The sequence below is a fragment of the Neophocaena asiaeorientalis genome, unplaced genomic scaffold (assembly GCF_003031525.2).
Source record: "Neophocaena asiaeorientalis asiaeorientalis breed wild unplaced genomic scaffold, Neophocaena_asiaeorientalis_V1.1 scaffold122, whole genome shotgun sequence".
Classification (NCBI taxonomy): domain Eukaryota; kingdom Metazoa; phylum Chordata; class Mammalia; order Artiodactyla; family Phocoenidae; genus Neophocaena; species Neophocaena asiaeorientalis.
In genome coordinates, this window is record NW_020172725.1 from 252,713 (window position 1) to 278,382 (window position 25,670).

A 25,670-nucleotide genomic window follows, 5' to 3' on the forward strand; every position below is an offset into this window, starting at 1 on the left:
GCCTGCTGAACAGCTATTCACAAAAAAAACCCACTGGAACCTACCAAAAAATATACAGTAAGTCCCCTACATATGAATGGTTTCCATTCCGAGAGTGCGTTCGTAAGTCTGATTTGTCCATAAGTCCAACAAAGTTAGCCTAGGTACACAACTAACACAATCAGCTATATAGTACTGTACTGTAATAGTTTTATAATACTTTGCACACAAATACATAAGAAAACAAACACAAAAAATGAAACATTTTTAAGCCTACAGTACAGAACCTTGAAAAGTACAGTAGTACCAGCTACACCAGTGCTGTTTTTACACTTGCTTCCAGATATCCTGGTCTTGAAATAAAGATACTGCACAGTACTGTATTCTCTACAGTACTGTACAGTAAAGTACACAAAAGCACAACCACTTGTAGGGGATGCACACACAATGTACACCAGACACATGAACTAAGTTACATGATTGATTGGACATATGAATGCACATTTGCATCTTTGAAAGTTCGCAACTTGAAGGTTCATATGTAGGGGACTTACTGTATCCTACATCCAAAGACAAAGAAGAAGCCAGAATGAGATGGTAGGAGGAGCGCAATCGCAATGAAATCAAATCACACACACACTGGGTAGGTGACCCACAAACTGGAAAATAATTATACCACAGAAGTTCTCCCACAGGAGTGAAAGTTCTGAGCCCGACACTGGCTCCCCAGCCTGGGGGTCTGGCAACGCAAAGAGGATCCCCAGAGAAACTGGCTTTGAAGGCCAGTGGGGTTTGACTGCAGGAATTCTACAGGACTGGGCAAAACAGAAAATCTGCTCTTGGAGGTGCACACAAGATCTCATGCGCACCAGGACCCAGGGAAAAAAGCAGTGACCTCATAAGAACCTGGGCCAGACCTACCTGCTGGTAACTGGAGGGGTCTCCTGCAGAGGTAGGGGTGACTGTGGTTCACAGTGGGGACAAACACTGGAGGTGGTGGTTCTGAAGAGTACTGATTGGCATGAGCCCTCCTGGACACTGCCTTTATCTCACCAAGACCTGGCCCCACCCAACAGCCTGTAGGCTCCAGTGCTGGGACACCTCAGGCCAAACAACCAACAGGGCAGAAACACAGCCCCAGCCATCAACAGACAGGCTGCATAAAGTCTTCCTGAGTAACTGCCCACTAAACACACCCCCTGACACAGCACTGCCTACCAGAGGGATAAGACACACCTCCACCCACCAGTGGGCAGGAACCAGTCCCTCCCATCAGGAAACCTGCACAAGCCTCTTAGGTCTCATCCACCAGGGGGCAGACAGCAGAAGAAGAACTACAACCCTGCAGCCTGCAGAATGGAAACCACAATCAATCACAAAAAGTTAGACAAAATGAGACAGCAGAGGAATATGTCCCAGATGAAGGAACAAGATAAAATCCCAGAAGAACTAAATGAAGTGGAGATAGGCAATTACTCTGAAAAAAAATTCAGAGTAATGATAGTAAAGATGATTTAAGATCTTGGAAAGAGTGCAGGCATATATTGTGAAGATACAAGAAATGTTTAACAAAGACCTGGAAGAACTAAAGAACAAGCAGAGATGAACAATACAATAACTGAAATAAAAAATACACTAGAAGGGATCAATAGCAGAATAAGTGAGGCAGAAGAACGGATGAGTGAGCTGGAAGACAGAATGGTGGAAATCACTGCCATGGAACACAATAAAGAAAAAAGAATGAAAAGAAATGAAGACAGTCTAAGAGACCTCTGGGACAACATTAAATGCACCAACATTTGCATTATAGGGGTCCTAGAAGGATAAAAGAGAGAGAAAGGACCTGAGAAAATATTTGAGGAGATAAATAGCTGAAAACTGCCCTAACATGGGAAAGGAAACAGTCACCCAAGTCCAGGAAGCACAGAGAGTCCCAGGCAGGATAAACCCAAGGAGGAACACACCGAGACACATAGTAATCAAACTGACAAAAATTAAACACAAAGAAAAAATATTAAAAGCCAGAGGAGAAAAGAAACAACATACAAGGAAACTCTCAGCTAATTTCTCAGCAGAAACTCTGCAGGCCAGAAGGGAGTGGCACAATATATTTAAAGTGATGAAAGGGAAGAACCTACAACTAAGAACACTCTACCCAGCAAGGCTGTCATTCATATTCAGAGAAATCAGAAGCATTACAGACAAGCAAAAGTTAAGAGAATTCAGCACCACCAAACCAGCTTTGCAAAAAATGCAAAAGGAACTTCTCTAGGCTGAAAAGAAAAGGCCACAACTAGAAACAAGAAAATTATGAATGGAAAAGCTCACTGGTAAAGGCAAACATACAGTAAAGGTAGGAAATCACCTACACCCAAAGAGGATATCAAAACGAGCAATGGTGAGAGAGGAGAGTACAAATGCAGGATATTGGAAATGCATTTGAAATTAAAAGACCAGCAACTTAAAACAACCTTGTTTATATATAGACTGCTATATGAAAACCTCATGGTAACCACAAACTGAAAATCTGCAATAGATACACACAGAAAAAAGAAAGAGGAATCCAAGAGAACAGAAGAGGAAGGGAAGACAAAAGACCCTCAAAAACAAAGCCAAAACAGTTTTTAAAACAGCAATAAGAACATACATATCGATAATTACCTTAAGTGTAAATGGATTAAATTCTCCAACTGAAAGATGTAAACTGGCCGAATGGATAGAAAAACAAGACCCGTATATACACTGTCCACAAGACACCCACTTCATATCTAGGGACACATACAGACTGAAAATGAGGGGTTGGAAAAGGTATTCCATGCAAATGGAAATCAAGAGAAAGGTGGTAGTAATACTCATTTCAGACAAGATACACTTTAAAATAAAGACTGTTACAAGAGACAAAGACAAAGGAGGACACTACATAATGATCAAGGGATCAATCGAAGATATAACAGTTGTAAATATATATGCACCCAACGTAGGAGCACCTCAGTATATAAGGCAAATACTTACAGCCATAAAAGGAGAAATTGACAGTAACACAATACTAGTGGGGGACTTTAACACCCCATTTTCATCAATGGAGAGAGAATCCAGACAGGAAATCAGTAAGAAAACATAGGTCTTAAATGACACATTAGACCAGATGGACTTAATTGATAGTTACAAAGCATTTCATCTGAAAGCAACGGAATACACATTCTTCTCAAGTGCACATGGAACATTCTCCAGGATAGATCACATGCTGGGCCACAAAGTGAGCCTTAGTAAATTTAAGAAAACTGAAATCATGTAAAACATCTTTTCCAACCACAACACTATGAGATTAGAAATCAACTAAAAGAATGTGGAGGCTAAACAATATGCTACTAGGGACTTTCCTGGTAGTCCAGTGGCTAAGGCTCTGCACTCCCAATGCAGGGGGCCCGGGTTCAATCCCTGGTCAGGGAACTAGATCCCACATGGTGCAACTAAAGATCCTGCATGCCACAACTAAAAGATCCCGCAAGTAGCAACAAAGATCCCATGTGCCACAACTAAGACGCGGCACACCCAAATAAATATTTAACAATATGCTACTGAAAAACCTATGGATCACTGAAGAAATCAAAGAGGAAATCAAAAAATACCTAGAGACAAATGAAAATGGAAACACGACAGTCCAACACCTACGGGATGCAGCAAAAGCATTTCTACGAGGGAAGTTTATAGCAATACAGTCTTACCTCAGGAAACAAGAAAAATCTCAAGTAAACAACCTGACCTTACACCTAACGCAACTAGAGAAAGATGAACAAACAAAACCCAAAGTTAGTACAAGGAAAGAAATCAAAAAGATCAGAGCAGAAATTAATGAAATAGAGATGAAGAAACAATAGAAAAGATCAATGAAACTAAAAGCTGGTTCTTTGAAAAGATAAACAAAATTGATAAACCTTTAGCCAGATTCATCAAGAAAAAAAAGGGAGAGGGCTCAAATCAATAAAATTAGAAATGAAAATGGAGAAGTTACAACTGACACCACAGAAATACAAAGTATCATAAGAGATTGCTACAAGCAACTGTATGCCAATAAAATGGACAACCTAGAAGAAACAGACAAATTCTTAGAAAGGTACAATCTCTAAAGACAGAACCAGGAAGAAACAGAAAATATGAACAGACCAATCACAAGTACTGAAATTGAAACTGATTAAAAAACCCCCAACAAACAAAAGTTCAGGACCAAATGGCTTCACAGGCAAATTCTATCAAACATTTAGAGAAGAGTTAACACCTATTCTGAAACTGTTAGAAAAAAACTGCAGAGGAAGAAACACTCCCAAACTCATTCTATGAGGCCACCATCACCCTGGTACCAAAACCAGACAAAGATACCTCCAAAAAAGAAAATTACAGGCCAATATCACTGATGAACTTAGATGTAAACATCCTTAACAAAATACTAGCAAACCAAATCCAACAATACATTAAAAGGATCATACACCATGATCAAGTGGGATTTATCCCAGGGATGCAAGGATTTTTCAATATCTGCAAATCAATCAGTGTGATACACTACATCAACAAATTGAAGAATAAAAATCATATAATCATCTCAATAGATTTGCATAAAAATCTTTGGACAAAATTCAAAACCCATTTATGATTTAAAAAAAAAGAACTCTCCAGGAATTGGGCATAGAGGGAACATACCTCAACATAATAAAGCCCATATATGATGAACCTACAGCTAACATCATATTCAATGGTGAAAAGCTGAAAGCATTTCCTCTAAGATTAGGAACCAAACAAGAATGTCCACTCTCGCCACTTCTATTCAATATAGTTGTGGAAGTCCTAGCCATAATGATCAGAGAAAAAAAAGAAAGAAAAGGAATCCAAATTGGAAAAGAAGTAAAACTGTCACTGTTTGCAGATGACATGACGCTATACATAGAAAATCCTAAAGATGCTTCCAGAAAACTACTAGAGCACATCAGTGAATTTGTTAATGTTGCAGGATACAAAATTAATACACAGGAATCTGTTGCATTTCTATACATCAACAACAAAAGATCAGAAAGAGAAATAAAAGAAACAATCCCATTTATCATCGCATCAAAAAGAATAATACACCCAGGAATAAACCTACCTAAAGAGGCAAAAGAACTGTACTCCAAAAACTAAAAGACACTGATGAAAGAAATCGAAGATGACACACACAGATGGAAAGATATACCATGTTCTTGGATTGGAAGAATCAATATTGTCAAAATGACTGTACTACCCAAGGCAATCTACAGATGCATTGCAATCCCTATCAAATTACCAATGGCATTTTTCACAACTACAACAAAATATTTTAACATTTGTACGGAGACACAAAAGATCCCAAATAGACAAAACAATCTTGAGAAAGAAAAACAGAGCTGGAGGAATCAAGTATAGTCTCACTTCAGACTATACTACAATGCTACAGTCATCAAAACAGTATGGTACTGGCACAAAAACAGAACTATAGATCAATGGAACAGGATAGAAAGCCCAGAAATAAACCCATGCACTGATGGTCAATTAATCTATGATAAAAGAGGCAAGGCTATACAATGGAGAAAAGACAGTCTCTTCAATAAATGGTACCTGGAAAACTGGACAGCTACATGTAAAAGAATGAAATTAGAACAGTCTTGAACACCATACACAAAAATAAATTCAAAATGGATTAAACACCTAAATGTAAGACTTGATACCTTAAAACTCTTAAGGGAAACCATAGGCAGAACACTTTGACATAAATTGAAGCAACATCTTTTTCAATCCATCTCCTAGAGTAATGGAAGTAAAAATAAAAATAAACAAATGGGACCTAATTAAACTCAAAAGCTCTTGCACAGCAAAGGAAAAACCATAAACAAAATGAAAAGACAACCCACAGAATGGGAGAAAATATTTGCAAATGACGCGACCAACAGGGGATTAATCTCCAAAATCTACAAACACCTCATGCAGCTCTATATCAAACAAACAAACAAACTACCCAATCAAAATATGGACAAAAGATCTAAATAGACATTTCTCCAAAGAGAAATGGAGAAATGTGCCCCTTGGCCACACACATGGCCAAGAGGCACATGAAAAGATGCTCAACATCACTAATTATTAGAGAAATGCAAATCAAAACTACAGTGAGATATCATCTCACACCAGTCAGAATGGCCATCATCAAAAAGTCTACAAATAGTAAATGCTGGAGAGGGTGTGGAGAAAAGTAACCCTCCTACACTGCTGGTGGGAATGTAAATTGGTACAGCCATTATGGAAAACAGTATGGAGGTTCCTTAAAAAACTAAAAATAGAGCTACCATATGATTCAGCGATCCCACTCCTGGGCATATATCTGGAGAAAACCATGGTTCAAAAGGATACATGCACCCCAACGTTCATTGCAATGCTGTTTACAATAGCCAAGACATGGAAACAACTAAATGTCCATCAATAGAGGAATGGATAAAGAAGATGTGGTACATATATACAATGGAATATTACTTAGCCATTATCAAGAATGAAATAATGCCACTTGCTGCAACATGGATAGACCTGGAGATTATCATACTAAGTGAAGTAAGTCAGACAGAAAAAGACAAATATTTCAATATGATCAATTGCTTATCAACATAAGCAATATGATATTGCTTATATGTGGAATCTAAAAAAAAACATACAAATGAACTTATTTACAAAACAGAAACAGACAAACTTAGAAAACAAACTTATGGTTACCAAAGGGGAAAGGTGGGTGGGATAGATATTGGGAGTTTGGGATTGATATATATACACTACTGTATTTAAAATAGACAACCAACAAGGACTTACTCTATAGCACAGGGAACTCTGCTCAATATTCCACAATAACTTAAATGGGAAAAGAATTTGAAAAAGGATACATGTATAACTGAATCACTCTGCTGTACACCTGAAAGTAACACAACGTTGTTAATCAACTATACCCCAATATGAAATAAAAATTTTTTTAAAATCACTGAATTGTCCCCCTCACATGTTTGCAGGTAAGCTTCAGTAACCGTGTGATGGTGCTCTAGCAAGTCCCCTGGGGTCATAGAGAGGGGAGGCCACCTGCTGGCAGGAGACGTACAGCTGCCAATCATGCAGAAACCAGAAAAGCAGAAACAGCAACTCCCCAGCAATGGAAAGAGCACAGGATTGGCTCCTTTTTAAGAAATGTCAGCACTGGGAGAAATATGGGCAGTTCTTTAGTTCAGGTCCACTCCAGATATTAGTCTAGCCAGGAACTGGCACTGATTTGCAGCTCCAAGTACAGCTCTGTATACAGTGACAAAAGAAAATCACAAGAAAGGGAGGGAGGCAGGCATAGAGCCAGGCAGGAAGGAAGGTAGGCCGATAGATTTCTAAATTCTCTGCAGTTTCTTTTTTTTTTTTTAATTAAAATTCAACTAAAAGCTGGAACACACTTTGTATCTCTTAAAGGTTTAAAATAGCTATGGAGTTCAGAAAGAGCCAGAAGCTCTGGCAGTGAGGAAAGAGGCCTGGTCAAAGCGGAGGATTTTATTGAGAAGTGGAAAATAATGTTGGATAAATACTGTAGGCAGTCTTTAAAAAAATGCTATTGGCTTATCAGAATGATTTTTTTTTCTTTCCTTTGTTTCCTTCCTGATTACTCAATTTTGTTTTATCCAAAGGAGAATCTAAACAAAAAAGTTAGTTTTGTTTGGTTTGACCTGGTTGACCAGCTCATTTGAGAAGATTAAAAACAGCAAACAGGAAAGAACCAAGCAGAGAAATTCATTTCCACCCTCAACATTTCTTTTTTTTTTTTAATTTATTTATTTATTTATTTTTGGCTGTGTTGGGTCTTCATTGCTGCAGGCGGGCTTTCTCTAGTTGCGGCGAGCGGGGGCTACTCTTTGTTGCGGTGTGCAGGCTTCTCATTGTGGTGGCTTCTCTTGTTGTGGAGCACAGGCTCTAGGCGCGCGGGCTTCAGTAGTTGTGGCTCGTGGGCTCAGTAGTTGTGGCTCACGGGCTCCAGTAGTTGTGGTACACAGGCTTAGTTGCTCCGTTGCCTGTGGGATCTTCCTGGACCAGGGCTCAAACCCTGGTGTCCCAATGTCCCCTGCACTGGCAGGCAGATTCTTAACCACTGTGCCACCATGGAAGCCCAATATTTCTTTTTATATTTTAACTTGAATAGATCTTTTCAGTGCTTTGGAAATTTTTGAGAATCCTTAATCTTTTATTTCATTTTGTAATTCATTTAAATTTTATAATTTATTAGACATTTCTTTGCTGAGAAATTTCTGCATAACTAAAGGGAATGGGTTTTTCTTGGATCCCCAAAGAAATGCATTTTTGGTCTGAATTGAAACCATGCTTTATCTTTCAAACCCTTATCTCCTGGGTTTCCTAGCCATTTGCTGTGGCTGTCTTCTGACCAGGTCATTTGCGATGTAGAAAAGAAAACTCAGAGCTGCTCCCTAGGGCAGCTTCTAGGTACCTGGGCTTCAGCTCAATTCCAATGCCCATCTTGCATTTTCTTATAGATCTTGATGAGTGTGCAACTAAGCAGCACAACTGCCAGTTCCTGTGTGTTAACACCATTGGCAGCTTCACATGTAAATGTCCTCCTGGATTTACCCAACACCATACTGCCTGCATTGGTAAGTGGGAAGGGAAAAATCCTATATGGAGTGCAGCTATTCCTCTAAGGGATTGTTTTCGAGCACTTCTGCTGTTGGAATAAGAAGATAAAACTCAAAAAAATATGTGAGTACATGTATGTGTGTCTCTGCATGTATGCATGCGTGTATGTGAAAAGTTATTGGCCTTTTCTGAGCAAATCACCCTTCTTTCTTTCTTTTAAACAACACAAAGACAGCCTCGGGGAAGTTTCACCCTCTCCTTTCCCCCACTGCTTCTTACAGATAACAATGAATGCACCTCTGACATCAACCTGTGTGGGTCTAAGGGCATTTGCCAGAATACTCCTGGAAGCTTCACCTGTGAATGCCAGCGGGGATTCTCACTTGATCAGAGCGGTGCCAGCTGTGAAGGTGAGTGGAGCCCTTAGCTTGATCCAGCTGGTCGGTCCTTGTGGAGGTGGCCTCTAAACACCTGCAGCATCATCCTCTATGAGACATCAGAACTGAGCACAGGGGAGATGGCCAGCTGAAGATGGGAAATGTTTTCTCTAGTTTGCACGGGTCCCGTATCTTAAGAGATCCATCTTTTGTCTCATGCTTGACTGTGTCCATAACACATGCTTCTCCTGAATGTAACAAGACTTTTTCTGCTCAGTTGTTAATTTAGTCTAATAGGGAATGACCCAGTCAAGAAAAATAGCTAGATTCCTGAATTTAACTAATTTTCTAGTCACTAGATCCAGAGTCTTAGAAGGATTCCCTCAACGTGGATTAAATATATGAGGAATAGCTCTTCTGCTAATATAGGATTAAATGTTTTACTTATATTTTTTAGGATTTTGTTTCTGTACTGACATTTTGGTTTCTAATTCTGGCACAAATAAGGAAATATAAATAATTTACACGGCTGTCTCATAGAGTGCTCATGTACCTTGCATTAGTTTCTTCATCATTTTTATTTGTGGACTTTACCAGGGATAGATGAATGTTTTTTTCCTTGGACTTATCAAAAGCTCCAGAGTAGATATTCTTGAAGTTTTTGGTGATAGAATAATTTTTTAAGGATCAGATTTTTTCTTACTAAGATTGCCTTTCACTTTCATATGCTTATAAATGTTGCTTCAGAGAACACCTCTGAGACAAGCATTGATGTGACTTAAAGGCGACTCTGCCTTCCTTTTCAGATGTGGACGAGTGCGAAGGAAACCATCGCTGCCAGCATGGCTGCCAGAACATCATCGGGGGCTACAGGTGCAGCTGCCCCCAGGGCTATCTCCAGCACTACCAATGGAACCAGTGTGTCGGCAAGTAGTTTTCCCTTGTTCACAAGATGAATTGCTATCAGCTCCTATGAGTCAGAAAACTGCTTTCTTTCTGAAAACTTTCAACTTGTCATTGAAGCAAATACTCATTTCAAATTGTCCGTACCTGTTGAATCCAGAAGGAAGTCACAGCCTTTGCAAAGTAGCAAACTAAGAAAAAAAGAATAATGATAAAGGGTATTTTGAGGGCGTTTGAAATGAAATGTCCCCAGAATTCCTTGACTCCCAATATCCCCTTGCTCTCCTGCTCCACTGCTAGTCATCAGCCCACACGGAGTTCTCTTCACCTTAGAGGCCAACAAAATCCTGCTTCTGACTGTAGCTTATCAGCCAGCGAGAGGCTGTTATGAGCAACTTTTGGCCAGAAGACGCAGAAGTGGTTCCATTGAGTGCTGTACATCTTTGGGGCAGAGTGCAAGCAGCAAACACAGAAAGTTTTTTTCAGGATTGCTAATTTGTTTTGAATAATAAGGGAGTCCCCTAGAATCTCCCATTAAATTGAAGCTGTCATTTTTGATTCCACAGTATCATAGGAAAATAACTCTTAATGCACATCAGAGAATCCCAACATTACAAATTTAGAGGGACCCCAAGCCATCTAGCCCAAGCCCTTTGTTTTACTGATGAAGGCTTAGAAGCCCAGGAAGGAAAGGTAGTCTGTCCTTACCGGTTCTTTGGTGGCAGGACCAGAGCTAGAACCCAAGGCTCTTAACTTCATGTTTTAGGGCTGCCTTTCTAGTGTCACCTTCACTTGTTTGCTTGTTTTTTTCATTCAGCAAGTAGCACTGCAAGCTTTGTGCTCTGGTGACCTGTTTTGGCTGCCACTCTCTTGGCTACAGAGCCCTACTTAGCAAAAACAAAGAGCAACTGCCTTCTGGGTGGCTGCTCCACATTGCAACGCTTGACTTTACTCCAAATGAAGACACATTTGGCACGTGTTCATTTATCAAACGTGTGTCTCTCTCATCTGGTTTGATTCTTTACAAGATGCAGTTTTGCAGAGGTGAGTAGTGTTGGCTAAAATGACCACAGTGCTAGAGTTTAGGCTGCACAGCTTGCTGATCAGCTGTCTGGTTTTAATAAAAAGCCCTTTGTCATCAGCTCAGGAAGGTCTTGGATTTTAATCACCAGTTTCTGACACTGTTCACAGAACTTCCAGCATGAGCTTTGTTGATTCAATACCCAGCATATGAGCCTATCTGCCCTTATTACGTAGGTCCCTTGAATGAAACTGGAGCTGTGGAGAAGAGTATAAAAGAGGTGAGGTCTGTCACTGCTAGGCCTTAACCCTCCTCTTCCTATACTCAGTCCAGAAATAGTAGAGATAGCCAGGTCATGCCCTCGTTGCCTGGAGATTCTATTCTGGCCCCATGAAGATCATCTCCTGCCTAGGACTTGTAGAAGAATGAGTCTATTAGGAAGTGGGAAGAGATGGGAGGATGAAGATGGCAGAATAGGAGGATGTGGAGCTCACCTCCCCCCCACAAACACATCAAAAATACGTCTACATGTGGAGCAACTCTCACGGAAAACCAACTGGAAACTGGCAGAAGACTTCTTATTCGACCAAAGTGGCAGGAAACATCTCCATGAAGCTGGGTAGGATGGAAAAAAATAAAATAAAAAAGGCATTGGGATGCGACTGGAACCCCTGGGACGATCTGTGAAGGAGGGAAGGTCCACGTGGACAGCCCTCACCCTGAGGAGCTTCCTTGCCTGCTGGGAGGTCTGCTGGGACAGATGGAGGGAACTGGACTCTGCTTGTGAGGAGTGCACACGTGCTGGCTTGCTAGCAGTCAGGGTGGAGAGAGACCAGCACTGACAGCTGCCAGCTTGCCACACTTCTCAGTCTGAAACTCAGTGTGGGGCTGGGCTGCCAGTATAAGCAGTGACTAAGTGCTGAATCTCAGGCAGGGGAGGGTCTGGCCACGGTGGATTTTGTCAGCACACACACCAGGCGGTGCCACAGAAACGCGTGACTTGGGTGGACAGGCCCTGGAAAGGAGTATACAGAGGTTGTTTCCTGGCAAGAGCACTCATCTCCACCCATTCCACCCCACAGCTTGGAGCCGGATCTGGGGTGGGCAGATCCTCAGAGTGGCCTGTCACAGAGGCAGTCCAGGTTCCACACAGTAGCACAACCACCTCGATTCCTGCAGCCACAGCACCCTGGCCTCCAGCAGCAGCCCACTCCACACCACAGCCTAGCACTAGGTCTGGGATGAACACAACAGAAAGGGACACAACCTTGGGCTGCTTCTCAGCAGAACCACAGACACCTGCATGGGTGGCACTTAGGTTTGCTGTGACCACACGGGCCTTACTTGCTTCAGCAGTCACCTCCTTTGGGACAGAGCACACAGTCAGGGGCAATGGAGCCTGACCAAACCTGACCCTCAGGGCTTCTACTCCAACAGCTGTGGAGCAGACACCACCCTGACAGGGCTGTTGACAGCCACAGAGCAAAAAGGAGGCCCCACCCAACATCCAGTGCAGGCTATGGATGCACACCACCAATCACATCCTCACCTAAGGAAGAATGGCCACAGCACACTCTGAGGAGAGACGTGGCTGGCATCCACACCATAAATAGCCTTCTCACCAAAGGGATGCTCCCACAGAAAACACCCCTTCAAGACCAGAGTAGATAACTTTCTCTGTCTCTATGAATTTAGGAGAGACAGTTAAGTAAAATGAAAAAGCATAGGAACTATTCCCAGTTAAAAGAATAAGAGAAACCCCCTGAAAAAACAGATAATGAAATAGACCTCACTAGTCTACTAAACCCAAGTTCAAAAAGGAGGTAAGAAAAATGCTAAAGAATTAATAAAGATTATCAATAGAAATGAAGATTAAACAATGAACTAGAAACTAGAAAGAGGAACCAGTCAAAATTAGACAACTCAACGGCTGAGAGAAAAACCAATCTAGAAGCAATGAATAGCACAGTAAATAACATAGAAGAACAAATAAGTGATCTGGAAGACAGAATAATGGAAATAACCCAATCACAACAGCAGACAGAAAGAAAAGTGAAAAAAATGAAAGCAACATATGGGGCCTATGAGATAATACAAAGTGTGCCAATCTACACATAACAGGGGTTCCAGAAGGAGAAGAGAGAGGGAAGGGGATCTAAAGTGTATTTGAAGAAATTATGGCTGAAAACTTCCCAAACCTAAAGAAGAAAACAGATATCCAGGTACAGGAAGCACAAAGGGTCCCAAACAAGATGAAACTAAACAGACCCACACTAAGACATATCATAATTAAAATGGCAAAAGTTAAAGAGAGGATTCTAAAGGTAGCAAGAGAAAGATTCAGCTTATTTCTCTGCAGAAACTTTGCAGGCCAGAGGGAGTGTCATGATATAATCAAAGTCTTGAAAGGGAAAAACCTGCAACCTAAGATACTCTACACTTGGCAACATTATCATTTAGAATACAAGGAGAGAGAAAAAATTTCTCAGATAAACAAAAACTAAAAGAATTCAGCAATACTAAACCTACCTTAAAAGAAATATTGAGGGAATTCCCTGGTAGTCCAGTTATTGGACTCCACGCTTCCACTGCAGAGGGCATGAGTGTTATCCCTGGTCAGGGAACTAAGCTCCCGCATGCCATGTGGTGCAGCCAGGAAAAAAAAAAAGAAAAAAAAAGAAATATTGAAAGGTCTTCTCTAAATAGAAAAGCAAGAATCTATAGGAAAGGGATAATCCCAATAGGAAAGGCAAATATATAAAATGATTGAAGATCACTTAAGCCAGTACATAGATTAAAAAACAATCAAAAAGTTGTTGTAAAGGTGATTATATCTACAATTAATAGCAAAAGCAAACATGAAGATGTAAAATAGGACATCAAAATCACAAAATTTGGAGGAGGGGACTAAAAATTGTAGATTGTTTAGAATGTGTTTGAGCTTATATGACTATCAGTTTAAAGCAAGTAGATATAGTTATGGGTCAACATACTTGAAAACCAGGGTAACCACAAATCAAAAACATAAAATAGATTCACAAAAACCAAAAAGAAGGAAACTCAAACATAATATTTAAAAAACCATCAAACCACAAAAGGAAAAACAAAAAAGAAGACATGAACAAAGAAGAACTACAAAATCAACTGGAGAACAAGGTTTAAAATAACAATAAGTACATACCTCTCAATAATTACTTTAAATGTCAATGGACTAAATGCTCTGATCGAAAGACACAGTGGCAGATTGGATAAAAAACAAGAACCTAGGGCTTCCCTGGTGGCGCAGTGGTTGAGAGTCCACCTGCCAATGCAGGGGACACAGGTCCGTGCCGATCCCACATGCCGCGAAGCGGCTGGGCCCGTGAGCCATGGCCACGGAGCCTGTGCGTCCAGAGCCTGTGCTCCGCAATGGGAGAGGCCACAACAGTGAGAGGCCCACATACCACAAAAAAAAAAAAAAAAACAAAAACCTATAATATGCAGCCTACAAGACACTCACTTCAGGGAGAAAGACACACAGATTGAAAGTGAGGGGATGGAAAAAGATATTTCATGCAAATGGAAATGACAAGAAAACAGGGGTAGGAATACTCATATCAGGCAAAATAGACTTTAAAACAAAGTCCATAAAGAAAAAGGACATTATATAATGATAAAGGGATCACTACAAGAAGAGGATATTACACTCAATAATACATGCACCCAATATAGGAGCACCTAAGTATATAAAACAAATACAGACATAAAGGGAGAAATTGACAGGAATACAATGATAGTAGGAGACTTACACCCTACTGACACCAATGGACAGATCTTCCTCAGTGAGGCAGCAGAGGTCCTAAATGACACAACAGACCAGTTGGACTTAATTGATATCTACAGGACACTACATCCAAAATAAAAACACCAGAATACACCTTCTTTTCAAACGCACATGGAACATTCTCTAGGATAGACCACTTCCCAGGTTACAAAACAAGCATCAAGAACTTTAAGAGAATATAAATTATTTCAATCATCTTTTCTGACCACAATAGTATGAAATGAGAAATCAACCACAGAAAGAAAAATGGGGAAAAAAATGAACACATGGAGACTAAACAACATGCTACTAAAAAACCCAATGGGTTAACAATGAAATCAAAGAAGAAATCAGAAAATACCTCGAGACAAATAACAATGGAAACACAAACTTACACAATCTATGGGATGCAGCAAAAACAGTTTCAAGAGGGAAGTTCACAGCAATACAGGCCTTCCTCAAAAACAAGAAAAATCTCAAACAACCTAACCTACCACCTAAAAGAATTAGAAAAACAACAAGCAAAACCTAAAGTCAGCAGAAGGAAATAAGAAAGATTAGAGAGGGAATAGAGATTTTTTTAAAAACCCAGAAAAGATCAATAAAACCAAGAACCAGTTTTTTGAAAAGATAACCCAAATTGACAAACCACTAGCCAGGCTCACCAAGAAGAAAAGAGAGGACCCAAAGAAACAAAATAAGAAATGAAAGAGGAGAAATAACAACTGATACCACAGAAATACAAAAAATCATAAGAGAATACTATGAACAGTTATATGCCAACAAATTGGACAACGTAGAAGAAATGGACAAGTTTTTAGAAACATACAGCCTGCCAAAACTGAATCAAGAAGAAACAGATAATTTGAACAGACCAGATAATTTGAACAGACCAGATAATTTGAACAGACCAATCACTAGAAGTAAAATAGAATCTGTAATGAAAAAAACTCCCTGCAAACAGAAGTCCAGAGCCGGACTGCTTCACTGGGGAATTCTACCAAACATACAAAGAAGAACTTATACTAGCCTTCTCAAACTATTCCAAAAGATTTAAATTTTGGGATTTTGACTCCCAAAGTCATTATACGAAGCCACCATCACCCTGATGCCAAAACCAGACAAAGACACTACACAAAAAGAAAATTACAGGCCAATATCTTTGATGAATATAGATGCAAAAATCCTCAATAAAATGTTAGCAAACTGAATCCAACAATACATAAAAAGGATCATACGCCATGATCAAGTTGGATTCATTCCTAGGTCACAAAGGTGGCTCACATGCAAAATCAATGTGTTACACCACATCAACAAAGGGAAAGACAAAAACCACATGATCATCTCAACAGATGCAGAAGAAGCATTTGATAAAATTCAACATCCATTCATGATAAAAACTCTCATCAAAGTGGGTATAGAGGGAACATATCCCAACATTATAAAAGCCATTACGACAAACCAACAGCCAATATAATGTTAAATGGTGAAAAGCTGAAAGCCTTCCCACTAAAATCTGGAAAAAGACAAGGATGCCCACTCTCTAACCATTTCTATTCAACATAGTATTGGAAGTCCTAGCCACAGCAATCATAGAAGAAATAAAAGGTATCCAAATTGGAAGCAAAGAGGTAAAACTGTCACTATTTCCAGATGACATGATACTCTATACGGAGAACCCTGAAGACTCCAGACAAAAACTGTTGGAACTAATAAATGAATTCAGCAAGGTAGCAGGATACAAGATTAATATATAGAAATCTGTTCCATTTCCTTACACCAACAATATAAGTAAAAAAAAAAAAAAAAATCCTGTTTAAAATCACATCAATAAAATGAAATACCTAGGAATAAACTTTACCAAGGAAGTGAAAAACCTATATGCTGAAAACTATAAAACATTAATAAAGGATTAATAAAGGATGATTCAAAGAAATGGAAAGATATCTCATGCTCTTGGATTAGAAAAATTAATGTTGTTAAAATGGACATACTACCCAAAGCAATGTATAGATTTAATGTGATCCCTATCAAATTTCCTGTGACATTTTTCACAGAACTAGAAAAAAAATCCCAAAATTTATATGGAACCACCGAAGACCCAGAATTTTCAAAGCAATTCCAAGGAAAAAGAACAAAGCTGCAGGCATAAACCTTCCAGAATTCAGACTATAATACAAAGCTGAAATAATCAAAACAGCATGGTACTGGCACAAAAACATACATATAGATCAGTGGAACAGATAGAGAGCCCAGAAATAAACCCACGCACCTACAGTCAATTAATCTGCAACAAAGGAAGCAAGAATATACAATGGAGAAAAGACAATCTCTTCAGCAAATGGTTCTGGGAAAACTGGACAGCCACATGTAAATCACTGCAGTTAGAACACTCCGTCACACCATATACAAAAATAAACTCAAGATGGTTTAAAGACCTAAAATATAAGACATGACACCATGAAATTCCTAGAAGAGAAAATAGGCAAAACATTCTTGGACATAAATCGTAGCAATATTTTCTTAGATCAGTCTCCCAAAGCAAAAGAAATAAAAGCAAAAATAAACAAATGGTATCTAATCAAACTTAAAAGCTTTTGTACAGCAAAGGAAACCATCAACAAAATGAAAAGACAACTTATGGAATGGGAGAAAATATTTGCAAATGATGAAACCGACAAGGGGTTAATATCCAAAATACATAAACAGCTCATACAACTCAGTATCAAAAAAACAAACAACCCAATCAAAAAGTGGACAGAAGACCTAAATAGTCATTTCTCCAAAGAAGACAAACAGATGACCAATCAGCACATGAAAAGAGGCTCAACATTGTTAATTATTAAAGAAATGCAAATCAATACCACTATGAGGTATCATCACCTTACACTGGTCAGAATGACTATCATCAAAAAGTCTACTATCTCCAAAAAAGTCTACTATCATCAAAAAGTCTACATCTGGAGAATGTGTGGAGAAAAGGGAACCCTCCTGCACTGTTGGTAGGAATGTAAATTGGTGTAGCCACTATGGAGAACAGTGTGGAGGTTATTTAATAAACTAAAAATAGAGCTACCATATGATCCAGCAATCCCACTCCTGGGTATATATCCCCAAAAGATGAAAACTCTAATTCGGAAAGATACATGCACCCCAGTGTTCATAACAGCACTATTTACAATAGCCAAAATGTGGAAACAACCCAAATGCCCATCAACAGATGATTGGTTTAGGAAGATACACACACATACACACATACACACATACACACATACACACATACACACATACACACATACACACATACACACACACACACACACACACAATGGAAGATTACTCAGCCATAAAAAATGAAATATTGCCATTTGCAGCAACATGGATGGACCTATGTAATATATATAAGTGAATCACTTTGCTGTACACGTGAAACTAACACTATTGGAAATCAACTAAATTTCAGTTTTAAAAAAGTGGGAAGAGGTTTGGGGGGTTTGATGCCCAGAAGATACCAGTTCAAACTGGTCTCGTAATTCTTGGGAATTATACTTACCCAGAATGAGCACTGTATTGCCTTGGGCCAGAATGGCTTCCCCAGAGCCATGCAGAGCAGATTTCTTGGACCAGCCCTCCCTGGATCCTTGCTCCTAGGCAGCCAGAAGTTCACTCTTGGAAGATGGATGGGTTTATAGGGTAAAGGGCCACGGATATCATTGCTTTCTAGAAAATATCAAACTTGCAGCTTGAAGTTGGAGCTGACCCATCATGACCTATAGGAAATTAGTAAAGGAAAGGCTGTTCTACATTTGGAGTTCTCCCAGTGGCTCTCCCTTAACACCACAGCTAAGACACACTATGCGAGCCTGATGCTGGAAACTTTGAGTTTTTAGAGGACAGAGTAAGTAGGTTTCCATCTGCTTTTAAGGAGTGTCTTTCAGAGACTCTAATGCTATTTCATTCAAATTAGAATTGTCTCTTTTTATGAAAAGAGCAAAACCCTCACCAATTTAAGTAACAACTGAAAGAATAAAACAAAGATTTGGGCGTGTAGAAAAATTCCTTGTGGAGCCATTTGCTCCAGGGTGCACACACAGGATGAAAAAGGTCAGGAAAAGTGCAAAACATGTTAAACAAATCATGGTATTTGTATATTGATAGAAAGGGTGAGTACGCAAACAGATTGTTTTCAAGCTGTAAACACTGAACACTTGCCAATTTCTTATCTTAATCCGTGCTCCACTCTACCCCATCTCTCCAACCCAGATAAGCAAGTTTAATTTAAACTTATTAGATTCTCAGGGAGGAAAAAATGTAAAATAAAGTAGAAAAGAATGTGAAAAGGGGCAGGGAGAGTTCTTGACAGGAACAGATACTCCAAGTTAAAAAGAGAGATACTCAAGTTTAGAAAGAACCTTAGCAATGATCTAGTCTGATCTGTTTCCTAACATATCAATCCCTCTCCAACCTAGAAAGGTACTCACCTTCTCCCAAGATAGCCCAATCTATGCATAGAAAACTTTAATTTTTAGAAATATATTTTTCATAAAGGATGAAGCTCTTCTCCTGCTAACTCCTAACCATTGGTCCTATTTCTGCTCCTTGGAACAAAACAGAATAAATCTAAGCTCTGTATTAACAGGTCTTCCCCACATATACCCATGCCTTACCTTAGAGGTTTTATCAGCCAGAGTCCCAGCAGGTAACAGATGGCTGAGCCCAACCAAAAGCTCAGGATACAGGAGAGAAGCTTGTGGATGCTCCATTCTGATCAGCCTTGTAGAGCCGAGGGCAGGTTAGAAGCCTGGAGGTGGATAAGCAAGGCAAGGGGAAGACATTCAGCCCAGAGATATTCCCTTCACCAAAGCAACTACCCTCGGTTCTTCATTCATCCTGGATGCCCATGGTCTCCATCAGTTTCTATCACACAGCTCACCTCTAATTTAAAACAAGGGAAAAAAGAACACAGATGATGGCATATTGAATCATTTTGTTTTAGGAACCTTAGAACCTAAGTGACCTTGGGTGGGTACTTGAGAGTCCTTGGATATAAAGGATCTCAAACAGATGCATAGCTAGGCACTGAGCCATAGCAGGCAGCTCTACCAATAGCTTTCTTACTGTATATCTACTCCTTCTTCTCTCTGTAACTACATACAGGCAAGAAGTGGTGGCAGGGGGGCAGGTCGAGAAAGGAAGGGGGAGGAAGAGAAGGAAGAGAGGAAGGAAGGGTGGAAGGCAATCTGAATTGTGTGTGTGTGTGTATGTATATATATGCAAGTATCCTGCCCTCACCGTTTTTACCCACCTGTTCTCCTAATTTAAAAAAAAAAAAAAGATATTTTCTTAGAAACAATTTTGTTCTTGAAAAATGAATCTACCTCAGCAAATGAAAAAGTAAAAGAGAAAGGACCAGTTTAAATGTGGGTGAGTCTTTTGAGAGACACTGATATAAAGGAAAGCATGTGACTTTTGTAGTCAGACAGACCTGGGTGTGCATCTCTGCCCTGTGGCTGCTGCTGGGAGATCTTGGTGGGGCTTTCTGAGTCTTGCTTTCTTCACCTGGAAAATAGGGATTTTAATACCTACCTCTGTGACTGTTAGGCAGGTTAAGTAAATGGAGTGAAGTACCTAGTATCCCAGCTGTCATACAGTAGGCATCTAATAAGTGTTAGTTGCCTTTCTCCTCCTCTCTTCCATTGGAAGTAGGTATTTGCTAAGTGAGGAGAAGGTCAATCACATGCATTCATATGAACATATGCCTGAAAATGGGCTCTAGCAGTTAAGAAATGTCTTACCAGCAAACTTCCGTGCTGCCCTACAAAGGCAAGTCTACAAAAAGATATTGGAGATTTCAAAAAAGTATACATCAGACATGATGAGAAACTTGAGGGGTTTCTTCCCTTTGAATTGATTTGTTAAAGTTAGATTTCTTTTTCCTACTTATTGCCATCAGACTTGGCCGGTCCCTATCTGTAGCTAGTTCTGCAGCATCTGTGTCTCTTGTAGGTTTTCCCCAATTATTGCCTGTGAAGTCTGCACTGAATCTGTTCCAGCCATACTTAGCTTTAGACATGGCCCAGACTCTGGGCAGGAGGTGGTTTGGATAAAGGGGCCCATTCAGAGATGGGAGCAGACATACCAGAAGACACTACTCATCCCCAGGGCAAGCACCTGGAGGCTTTTATGGACTTTTGAAAATGAAGTCCTAGTGGGCCAACACTTCCTGCAGGATGTCAGCCCTTGCCAGCCCTACTCATCCTGAAAAAGGAAGACTGAGAAAGCAGGAGATAATCATCCTATTAGTGGGCACTTGTGAAGCAAAGGTGCAAAGAACTGATTCCTGCCCTCCCACCCTGAACCCCGAACCTTAGCCATGAACCATCCCCACGTTCTACACAGGATGCTCCCGTAGAGCAGAACATACAAGTATTGGCTTCAGATGAGAAATGGAGCCTGCTGGTCCTCAGAATGCCACTCCCTAATGTATTCTGCCTGGTGCACTTGACCTCAGAAACCACGTTCGCTCACCATATGGCAAGAGACCACACCTGTTTCCACATCTTTCTCTCTTGTTCCCTTTCCCACCGCAGCCACCTGTGTTACCTTCCCAAGGTGTGCCTGTGTTACCTTCCCAAGAGCCTAGGGGAGAGCCAGCTGGCCGGCAGCAAGTGGCCTGATCCAGACACCTCCACAGCAATCTCTGGCTGGTATCACATATGCGGTGTCTTCTGGTTTTTTTCTCCAGATGAAAATGAATGCCTCAGCGCTCACATTTGCGGAGGAGCCTCCTGCCACAACACGCTGGGGAGCTACAAGTGCATGTGTCCTGCTGGCTTCCAGTACGAACAGTTCAGTGGTGGGTGCCAAGACATCAACGAATGTGGCTCTTCTCAGGCCCCCTGCAGTTACGGCTGTTCCAATACCGAGGGCGGCTATCTCTGTGCCTGTCCACCTGGCTACTTCCGAATAGGCCAAGGGTAAGCACTGCTAGCCATGGTCGCAGTTGGAGGCTTTCTCATTCATAACATAGTTAAGTATATTTAATTCAAAATGACCTGTCCTAGTAGAGTAGAACCATAGTTTTTATGATTCTTGAGTTAATTCCAATTAGTGCTGCAAAGGTTTTAGGTTATTTTATTTGAAAGGGGACATCTAGGTTTCTGGAAATTCATAGAACATCAAACAAAGTAATGAAATGACATTGTAAATACCTCGCTCTATGGCTTACCTGTCTCATTCTCTTGATCTTCACATCTTGTTGGAAAGCGACCCGTGACAGAACTGGACTCAGGCTGCACTTTGCTGATGCAGCCTTCTCCTGGGGCAGGCAGGATTCTGTCTTGACTTAAAATGCCTTCTCATCTAGCTCCTGTTAGGATAAACCAAAAAGATACCTTTTGTGGAGTCCTTTACAGTTTTAAAGTGTATTTTACATCTCAGACTTAAATTTACATTCCAAATTGCCAAAATAGCATTAAATATAAGAGTTAAGAGAACGACTGTATTTTCCAGGTAGAATACTTCACCACATTGTATGTGTGAGAGCTGGGGCAGGAAAGATGCGTTTTTATTCTACTCAGTAATTCAAGAGTTAGTGTTAAGTTTTCAAAGTTTAGGTCTTCTTCCCCACTGAATTCATCTGGACTTGGTTGTCTTGGTTCTGGCTACTCTGTGAAGGAGCTCAAATTTTAACTTTCTAATTAGGAACACAGACATTAAATATACATACATATATATACACACCAACACACACACATATACTCCCCCCCACACAAAGTCACATATTCCACAACACACACTTACATGTATATATCAAATTGTTAATTTTGTGTTCTTTGATTTCTTGACACACAAACATCAAGTGATTCATTTTGGGGTGTGTAGAAGGTAAAAGAATGTTTCATGGGAAGCACACAGAATGCCAGCAATAGGACTCAAATTTCCAGATGTTTGTGTCTGGCTCTCAGTAGACTCATTCTTTATAAGTTTAATGCCAGAACCATTTTCCCAGCAAAAACTGTGACACTCCAAACTGGCTTCTGGCCAGTGGGACTTTATAGTCACACTTCTTGTAAGTGGTGTTCCAGGGATATGAAAATACTGGAAGGGAGTTCTGAGAAAGGAGCCAAAAGCCTGTGAATTTGGGGTTTGCCTTCCAATAATTTAATCATTATGTGAATGCACACACATACAGGATGAGCATTTATCATTTCATCCATGTTATTGTTTCTGCACATTTCATGGTGCAAGATTAAAGGACAAGGAAATGTGTCGGGCTCAGCAGGGTTACAGAAAATATTAGAAACCTGGAAATTGCTGCAAAATACAAAGTGTTCTTATTGGCATTATATTTTGAATCTTAAAGGCATAAAGGAAAATGAGTTATAAAGAATAGATCAACTAATACAGAAAGAGAAAACAGTATTTGTTCTACATTATGGACCCAGTAGTAGAGATCTACCCATTTATAACAGTTTGGGCTCCTCCGTGAGTCACTAGAGTGGACCCTACCCCAATGTAAAGATTCTTTTAGGATCATTCAAATATTTCAACACATTTTGAAAGAGGAGCCTGGTAAATACTTTCCAAGTGGCCTATGAAATAGTAAGCAGAATAACAAAACAAGGTACTTGTGAAACATGCAAGCCTCCCTCCATAACTTGGCTTTAAAAACTGAAAGGCAAAGAAAAACAGCTGAACTAGTTTTCTCTTGGGCATGGGTTTGTTTATCCAGCCTCACATGATTCAGAGCCAGTGGACCTAGTGGTTTTGAATGATTTGAAGCAATTTCCCACAGTTGGGCAAGCTTTGATACATGTATTTTATACACTGCATATCCTCACAATTTATACCTAAATCAACCTCAGTTGTCACCTAGAGCTTTCTTCTTATTTCCAGGAGGAGCTTCAGCCAAAGTGAGAGGTCTCATAAGTGAGAGGATAAGTGAGAGGAGAGACTGCTCAGAAGCTGGAGTGGTGAAGGCTGGTGACAGTGGTGGTGGTGGAAGTGGAGGTGGCAGTGATAGTATCAGTTAAGCAGCAAGAGGGCAAGGAACTGAACAGCGATGTCTCATCCCTTTCTCACTCATGTAGAGCCTGTTTCATAAAAAGAAGGCATTTTTATTGAACCTCCTGAGTCACATGGTCTCCCTCACCCTCTGTTCTTCTCTTGTTTCCACTCCCCGTTTCCTCCCCAGCAGTACAGCAAAACACCTGCCACATTTCATTTGGGAAGTGAAGGGACAAATAAATATGCAAAACGGGGCCTTGAGAGACAGTAAAAAGAAATCAAGTCAACCCAGGGAACTGAGAATTTGAGGCCAAACACCGAGGGCTTCAGTGTTGTTCTCAGAACCGCTGGTCATCCAGTGGACAAATAATCAAGGACTGAATGTCGCTAGGGAGGGGTCCAGGCTTCACCAGAACTCTCCCTCCTCCATCTCCCAATTCTAACGAAAAACATCTGTTTCCCTTCTACCATAGGCACTGTGTTTCTGGAATGGGCATGGGCCGAGGAAACCCAGAGCCACCTGCCAGTGGTGAAATGGATGACAATTCCCTCTCCCCAGAGGCGTGTTATGAGTGTAAGATCAACGGCTACCCCAAACGGGGCAGGAAGCGGAGAAGCGCAAATGAAACAGATGCCTCCAACATTGAGGTAGGTCAGAAGGTGGTTTCTCCTGATGTCTCCTATTGCAGAAAGGTCCTCCAGATTCCTATGGTTTCCTCCAAGGATGCCCCAAAGTGGGAAGAATCTCCCTGAGGAGAAAATCCAGACATTCCCTGAGCTCTAGGCTGTATTTTACAAGGGTCTGTGGGGCTCTCTGGAGTTTCTTGCTGCTTTTAGGGAGTGGCCGTTCGAAGGTTTTCACATACTTGCTCATTTCCTCTGTCTCGCCGAAAAGAAAGTCAAACACCCACCCAAAGTCTGCTGAAAGGACAGGGTCTGAGATCCAGGACAGCAAGTGGGCAGAATAGTGAAGTGACATAGTTCTCCCTACACAGGGATGACAAGTTCTGAAAGCTAGAGACTCCTCTACTGAAAACAGCCATGTGGAGTGTGAGGGAACTTGGATTCTAGACAAAAACAACATGGAGCTCAAGCAGCCTGGTTTTCTTTGCCTACGGCTGCTGCAGCCTTTCCGTCAACTCAGAAATGCAGATACTCACCCAGACCTCTGGCTGCAGGCCCGGAGAATCCAGCACATGTGGTCCCAGAGGGGCAAGCAAGAAGCCAGTGAAAAGCATTGAATATTAGCAGATCATCAGACCCAGGAAGTAGGTTCATAGGTGTGTCTTTCGGTGGGGATGGTTTTGCGTCACTGAATAAAATTGAAATAAACTGGTTCTTTCTTAGCATCAGTGCTGCAATGCATCTGCTGTGGTTTGGGAAATGATGGACTTGAGGATATGGGGAGGGGGAAGGGTAACCTGTGACAAAGTGAGAGAGTGGCATGGACATATATACACTACCAAATGTAAAACAGATAGTTAGTGGGGAGCAGCCACATAGCACAGAGAGATCAGCTCGGTGCTTTGTGACCACCTGGAGGGGTGGGGTAGGGAGGGTGGGAGGGAGGGGAGACACAAGAGGGAAGAGATATGGGAACATATGTATATGTATAACTGATTTGCTTTCTTATAAAGCAGAAACTAACACACCATTGTAAAGCAATTATACTCCAATAAAGATGTAAAAAAAAAAAAAAAGCAAGCAGATCATGTGCAGATATCCAGGAAGAAAAAAAAAAACAAAACTCGAGTATGCATCTGAATCATCTGGAAGGCTTGTTAAAATGGATTTCTAGGGCTTCCCTGGTGGCGCAGCGGTTGGGAGTCCGCCTGCCGATGCCGGGGACACGGGTTCGTGCCCCGGTCCGGGAGGGTCCCCCATGCCACGGAGCGGCTGGGCCCGTGAGCCATGGCCGCTG

At 40.8% G+C, this 25,670-nt stretch overlaps 1 protein-coding gene across 1 annotated transcript in view; it reads left to right on the top strand.

Moving 5' to 3' along the window:
• FBN1 (fibrillin 1) overlaps positions 1–25,670 on the top strand; it is a 253,659-nt gene that overhangs the window by 226,113 nt on the left and 1,876 nt on the right. The window contains exons 60-64 of the mRNA XM_024740283.1: positions 8,538–8,654; positions 8,919–9,047; positions 9,821–9,940; positions 21,486–21,717; positions 24,223–24,397. Coding sequence (XP_024596051.1) covers positions 8,538–8,654; positions 8,919–9,047; positions 9,821–9,940; positions 21,486–21,717; positions 24,223–24,397 — 773 coding nt within the window. The remainder of the gene's footprint in view (positions 1–8,537; positions 8,655–8,918; positions 9,048–9,820; positions 9,941–21,485; positions 21,718–24,222; positions 24,398–25,670) is intronic.